Source organism: Hordeum vulgare, chromosome 4H (genome assembly GCF_904849725.1).
Source record: "Hordeum vulgare subsp. vulgare chromosome 4H, MorexV3_pseudomolecules_assembly, whole genome shotgun sequence".
NCBI classification, from domain to species: Eukaryota; Viridiplantae; Streptophyta; class Magnoliopsida; order Poales; family Poaceae; genus Hordeum; species Hordeum vulgare.
Window position 1 is genome coordinate 128113283 of NC_058521.1, and position 7080 is coordinate 128120362.

General features: G+C 48.7%; 1 protein-coding gene across 1 annotated transcript; it reads left to right on the forward strand.

Annotated features, from left to right (window-relative positions):
- Positions 1-2925: 2925 nt before the first annotated feature.
- LOC123448117 (serine/arginine repetitive matrix protein 2) lies at positions 2926-6245 on the forward strand. Its single transcript, XM_045124892.1, has 4 exons — positions 2926-4172; positions 4880-5095; positions 5183-5274; positions 5358-6245. The coding sequence occupies exons 1-4, from the start codon at positions 3063-3065 to the stop codon at positions 6073-6075; spliced, it is 2136 nt and encodes a 711-aa protein (XP_044980827.1). The 5' UTR covers positions 2926-3062; the 3' UTR covers positions 6076-6245.
- The last annotated feature ends 835 nt before the right edge of the window (positions 6246-7080 follow it).

Sequence of the window (7080 nt, forward strand, 5' to 3'; positions counted from 1 at the left end):
TCAAGTTTTTTTGTTTACAAGCAAAGCATTGTACAATGTTGCAAATAGTTTGTCAGAAAATGCTTGACAACAATCCTGAAGATCATCCGCCAACTCCTTGCTACCACATGCCCAGTAGAAGTTTGCACAGAAATGGCTCATGCACCATCGATGATGCAAAGGAGCATGGCCGAGAATGACAATGTCAACCGCGTTAAGTATGCCTTGATGACGATCCGATATGACACATATTTCCCTCTCAAACGGTAATACTTTGGTTCTCAAAATATGCAAGAACCATTCCCAGTTAAAATTGTTCTCTGCCTCAACCAAAGCAAAAGCCAAAGGCATCAACCGGTTATTGGCATCACTTGCTATTGCAACCAACAAAGTGCCCTTGAATTGTCAGGTCAAAAACGTGCCATCGATGGAGATGACAGGACAGCAGTGCTGGAAAGCCCTCGCACATTGCTCAAATGCCCAAAATGCACGGCCAAATACGCGAACCCTATTTCCATTCTTAATCCTTGTTTTCTCCTCATACGGCTCGACCACATGAACCATGCCCGGGTTAGTGTGGGCAATAGCTCCCAACAACCTAGGTATGCGGTTGTATGCTTCCTCCCAATCACCATACAACATCTTGAATGCGGCTTGCTTTGCTTTCCATGCCTTACCATATTTCACCTCGTAGTGAAAGAGGGCTTTCACAAGGTCTTGTACGCTTTTTATGCTCATTGTAGGAAGAGAGGAGATGGAGTTGGAAAGCCTATAAGCGATGAACTCGGAGGTTAGTTGTGTATGGCTTTGCGACGATAGGGCACCACCAACCCTCTTGCCTTGACACATGTGAGGCATACAACTGACAATGTTCCATCCTGGCCCTCCTTTCCATGGTCTTGCACGGACAATCCAAGGACAACCTCTATCCTCACATGCAACCGTGTAACGCAGCTTCATGTTTGAATGAACAACTTTGTGTGGCCTGTAATGCGTAACAGAATATTCATCCAACCACATCTTCAGTTCAAAGAATGTTTCGAACTTTGACCCCGGCAAAATAATATTCTTCCCATGTGTGTCCCGATGAGAAGGTGGCCTAACTCCAAACAATATGCCTTCGCCTCCGTCAACCACGGCTTCATCCGCAAGGCTAAGATCCTCGAACAATGGTGTCCGGTGATCACGCTTTAATACCTTCGTGAAAGCTTCAGCCTCCTTTGCCGTGAACCCTTCCTCATCAACTTCTTCATCGGGACCCTCATCGTCAGACTCAGAGGCATACCCACGTGAGTACGGAATGGAATCGTCCATTGTCTCTTGCAAATTATATTTGTCCAAATCACCAAGATTGTTGTCATGAAGAACATTACCATCATCATAGTGCTCATAATTAGCCTCTACCAATGGTTCATGTTCAATGTTGACCTCTTCGTTAGCCTCATACACACAAGAAAGAGGTTCAATGTTGGCCTCTTCGTTGATGGTTGCAGGAATAGCTTCAACAATCGAAGAGGAAACCCGGTTCAAATCCAACAAGTTAGGAACATTTGTTTTCATGGCAAATAACTCTAGAGCCTTGTCTAGTGATTCGGCCACCGTATCCTTGTATGCAAGCCAACGTTGCTCGGAGTTTACACGCATGGTCTTCCAACGAATGTGCATTCCGAATCCCACATTATGCCTACCAGCAAACTCAACTACATCACTAGGGTCCATCCAATTCAAATCCTTTCGGACTTGTTTCAACAATTCACCATAGCTAGGACACAAATCGAACACCATGTCAAGCTCATCCGGGTCCGGATCAATATTGCCTTTTAAAAAGGCATCCTTGTCCACGTGATGAACATAAACACATGTTCTTCCCATACCTAAACAATAAAACATAGAACCTTTTTATGAGCAATCATACAATTACAGTAACCATAGCCTAACTTCCAAATAACCATAACCCCATCATAACCCTAACACAACCAAACATCCCTAACCCTAGCCTAACCATAGCCTAACCCTAAAACAACCATAATGCACAACCCTAACACAACCAAACATCCCTAACCCTAGCCTAACCATAGCCTAACCCTAAAACAACCATAATGCACACATCCAAACAACCCTAATCCTAACCCCATCATACCCCTTATCCTAACATACAAACAAATAAAACAATATCATATACATCCCACATTTCATGAAAAACTAGGGTTTCCTCAAATTTGCAAAAAAAAGAACACAAAAGATTTTCCTTTGGATGAGAATGAGGGAAGAGGTGGGGATTACCTTAGGGGAGTGATTGGACAACAAATGCCCGCTCCAAACCTTCAGATTTGGTGATGTAGAGAAGGATTTGAGGGAGGGGCAGTGGCTGGGAGAGGGGCTGGGGGAGGGGAATGAGGGAGGGGGTGGGGAGGGGGTGGGGAGGGGGCTGGCCCGTGGCTGTATAAGTCAATGTGTGGCGCCTAAGAGTCAGGCGCCACACATTACAATGTGTGACGCCTGAGGCTTAGGCGTCACACTGCCTGGGGGTGGGCCCCTCCCTGCCACGTGGTCGGGGGTGTGACGCCTAACCTCTAGGCGTCACACAGTACAGTGTGGCGCCTAGGTGTCGGACGCCACACAAAAGGGTCAGGCCGGTGAATTATTTCCCCCGAGGGGTCAATCCGTGAGTTCTTTCACCCCAGGGATCATTTTTGTCAATTTTGCCTTCAACGTCCGGGTTGTGGCCGGCTGAAAATTGGGCCAGTCGACCGGCTGATTAGGGTTGGCCAAAGAGAAACAAGTAAATGTGCGTGTCAATGGAAAACGAGTAACGACACCGCGTAGTATTGACGGCGGCCCCAATACTGACAACAGTCACCTGCCGTATGGCCCCACTGTGTAACGCAGAAGCGGGCCGTTTGAAATTTGAAATCCCACCGCAGGTCCCCACGCTCGCCTCGCCTCGCCACACTCCAACGTCTCTTTCTCTCCTCAAATCCCTCCCCTTCTCTCTCCCTCTCCGCCCACAAATCTCTCCTCGACGTATCCTCAAATCCCTCCCCCTCCCCTTCTCCTCCCGATCGGCGGCCAGAGATCGAGCGATGGCGACGGTAACGCCGGGGGTCCTGCTGCGCCTGCTTCAGGCGATGCACACGGACGAGCGGGTCACCGGGGAGCACCGCTCCCCCGCGCTCCAGGTCACGGCGGTCGTGCCCGCGCTCACGGCCTCCACCGCCGACTCCCTGCTCTGCCCCTCCAACGGCTTCCTCCTCCAGCTCTCTGACGGCCTCCACTCCACCTACGTCCAGCCCTCCCCCGCCGACGCCGACGCGCTCCTCTCCGTGCGGCCCCACATCGTCGGCCACCTGGTCCACCTCGACCGCCTCCGCTTCGCCAGCCCGGTCCCCCGCGCCGTCGGCCTCCGCCCCGTCCCGTCCTCCCGCTCCCTCCCCTGCGTCGGCAACCCCGAGCCGCTCATCGTCCGCTCCGCCGCCTGCTCCCGGGGCTACGTCATCAGGCCGGACTCCTCACCCGACGCTGCGCCGCCACTCATGCCATCGGGCTCCAGCGCTGCGCCGCTGTCAGATGCGACGGATGCTGCCGCCAAAAGGGCCGTTCTTGCTCCCAGGAACGGCCCCGAGGCCGCGGCTCTGCCAGGCGGTTCCGCCGCGAAACGTCGGTTCTCGTCTCCGGCGCCGGCCAAGCAGCGAGATCCGTCGCCGGCGGTGAAAGGAGCGTCCCGGGCGGCGTCTCCCTCTGTCAAGGGCGCCTCCCGAGCGTCGTCACCTGCGGTGAGGGGCACGTCCAGGTCGTCGTCGCCAGCCCCGTCCAAGTGTGTTGTTCCCAGCCTTGTTGCGGCCAAGGAGGAGAACCGTAGGGCCGCCAAGGAGCCAGCCATTATCGTGCCATCGAGGTACAGGCAACCTTCACCAGCAGGAGGGAGAAGGGGCGCGGGGTCACCAGGTGGCGGAGGAAGGCGGGGCTCCCTCTCACCCGGTTCCCGGCGGCTCTCGGGAGAAGGGGGCAGCAAGAAGAAGGTCGGGGTGTTGGTGTCTGGTATATCGAAGATGACGGATTTGGGTAGCGGGTCGGCCATGAAGCCGGTGAGGAAGAGTTGGGATGAGTCGGCAATGGCTCTTGCAGCTGCGGCTGCAGGCACGGTGAAGAAGTCCAAGGTCAAGGTGGACAGAGATACTATTCTGAGGACTCAGGTAAGTATCATGTTAGTTGCTACATTGGGTTGCATTTGGAATTTGAGATGTTGGAATTGGGCCTACTAATTGCTAGGCAGGCATCGGCCCCCAGTATATGTACTGTTAATTGATCATGCTCGTCCATGAGACCAAATGGGGATCTGAAAGAGATGCATTTCCTTTTTTAGCTACGCAGCTGCAACAGTAGCAGCATGCTCAATTGTCGGCGTTTAAATATCGGTTTTGCTAGACCACATCTAGATATTGTCATGTTCAATAGTGTCATGTTTAAATATAGAGCAGGTTAAACTAGAATTGACCAGCGAACAATATTGTCATGTTCCAAAATCTTGTAGTGCTAGCCACCTGGAATGTGCTCAATAGTGTAGTAGTACTGGATTGTTAGCCACTTGGTTAGTTCTGACTATTTCCATTTCGTTGTCGAAAAATGAATCAAACTATCTGGCTAGGACATTTTCATGTGTCTGTACATTGTGGTGAATGTAGCATAGCTTGACTGATAATCTTATTAGCTCTGATTTAATCTTATTGTACAGACTTCTTTCTCTCGAATTAATCTTATTATCAGCTCTGCTTTATTCTGAATTGCTTGTTTCACATGCCTACGCGCTCGAACAACAACAGCAATATGTTTATTACTGTATCTCTGCAATGGAAAATCATGCAATTCTGAATCGACAACTGACCTTCTTGTACAACTTCAGGAAGCAATGTCACGGCGACTTAGCGACGCTACAGCAGAGCTATCCAGTAACGATGACTCCTCTGTTGATGAGAAGCCAAAACCACCAAAGAAGACAGTGTCTAGTGCAATGAAGGCAAAAACAGCAGCTCCGAAAATCATACTTCATGATGCTAAATGGACTGATGGCAGCATTCCACTGGTTGCAGTTTCTGATAAACTTTCAAAGATCGGAAAGGTAATGCTATTTCGTTTGCTTTTTCAAACAGTATCCACTTACTGATCCTCCTAATGCCGTCTTCGTTTTGTTAAATGATTTTTACAGGAAGCTACTGAACGGAGAGATGCAGCAGCAACCGCTGCGGCTGACGCTCTGCAGGAGGCATTGATCACTGATTCAGTTATCCGAAATCTAAGGTAGGAGTAACTTATAGCAGTCTGGTTTTCTTCTTCCACCAAAGTCTTTGTGATTGTAACATTGTGTTGATTTCTGTCAACAGCAAGTTCTCTGAACTTTGTTCGTTGTCGAAGACTGCGAACCCACTCCCCACCGTCGACTGTTTCCTTGCTGTGTACGAAGACACTTTCAAGTGGAAGAAAACCGCCGAGTCCATGGCCACCACCAACGGAGCAGATGAAGCTGCACTCTGGGAGAAATCAGCTACTCATTGGGTTGAGGCGGCATTAGCAACCGAGCTGGAGGTCCTCAAGCTGGTTAACAGTGCCACTGGATCCATCTACCAGAAGAAGATCACTGAAAAGACCAAGGCTCCCCCTGCAGTGGAGCCACCAAGAACAGGCATGTCCAAGAGGCCATCTCTTGGAGCTTCTGCAAAGGTCCAGTCCAGGGTATCACCTCTCCCTTCAGCAGCATGGCCTAAAACTCCGGGCATGAACGAGACGGTTGAGCTTGCCAACACCTTGTGCCGCGAGATGCATGTCTGGTTTTTGAAGTTTGTGAACGAGGCCATGGACGTGGGCTTCCACCTGTTTGAAGATCAGAATATGGTTACCAGGGGAAAGCAGAGCGGCCATATCACGGTGGTCCTGTCGCAGTTCAAGAAGATCAGTGACTGGCTGGACGGAGTCGGTAAGGTCGCCGACGAGGACGCGACCAAGGAAACTGTGGAGCGGTTGAAGCGCAAGATCTACCAGTTCGTCATCAGCCGCATGGGGTCTGCCTTCGAGACCTCGGTCTCAGTTTCAGCAAAAAGTTGACCGGATGATGCTTCAAGCTCTGAAGTTTCTTTCTTAGCTCGCGTTTCCATTATTTTGTCGGGATGAGACCACAATTCTAGGTTGTGGCAATGGTATAGACCCGTTTCATGTTTCTCAGCTTGGTCATGATGTGTGAATAAGTTTGTTTGTCTTTCTGTCTTTCACCTTAATACCTCGCGTGTTTCAGTCATGAATTGAACATGGCCCCGTTAATTTGGTGGCTATGTTATGTTTGCGACTCGCAATGTGGTGTCATTGGTTGTTCGCATCCTCATGTTATAATAATGTTCTTTTTTCAATTTTAACTTATTTTCAATATTCAGCCTCTTGCAGAAATGTAACAAAGACTGTGTGCAAAAAATACAAAGTAGTCGGACCTTCTTCTAGACCTTGCACAAACGAAAGCTACGTGTCCATTGGGCTGCTTTTTATTAATTTTCCGTGTGAGAAATTAGTTTAATTTAAAACATGAGAGTGCATGAAAAACTCTTGAAAGGTTTGTTCACACCACATTTTCCATTCATTTTTAATAAAAATAACTTTTATTGACTTAGAATGTAGCATCAACATATTGAGTGACACTTGGCCTACCATAGTTAAGATGCACATAGTCAGCAGGAACAAATTTAACAATAAGATACATAAACATAACGACATATTGACAATAATAAAATCATGTGAGACTGACACTACCGGCATTCAGTTACTAACCAGAGAGTACCCCCTCTGACCTAAAATAACTGTCCCAACTTTGTACTAGCTTAGTACAAATTTGTACTAAGCTTAAGACACTTATTTTAGGAGGGAGGGAGTACGATTAGTGAGAATCACAAAATCATTGGTAACCTGTGAGACTGACTCTATGAAAGATGACATGTCTACATTACCTCTCAATGGAAACAAGAACTATACTTGAACTAACAAAAGCTAGGAAAAAATATTCAGCCAAACAACAATGGTACACCCACCGCTTGTCAAGTCCAAAAGAAACCTCTCAAAAAATTA

Excerpts from the sequence above, each read along its gene's own strand:
- LOC123448117 (XM_045124892.1), top strand. The coding sequence starts at position 3,063 with ATGGCGACGGTAACGCCGGGGGTCCTGCTGCGCCTGCTTCAGGCGATG. Across the intron at positions 4,173-4,879 it reads ATACTATTCTGAGGACTCAG|GAAGCAATGTCACGGCGACT; the intron begins GTAAGTATCATG and ends GTACAACTTCAG. Across the intron at positions 5,096-5,182 it reads AACTTTCAAAGATCGGAAAG|GAAGCTACTGAACGGAGAGA; the intron begins GTAATGCTATTT and ends TGATTTTTACAG.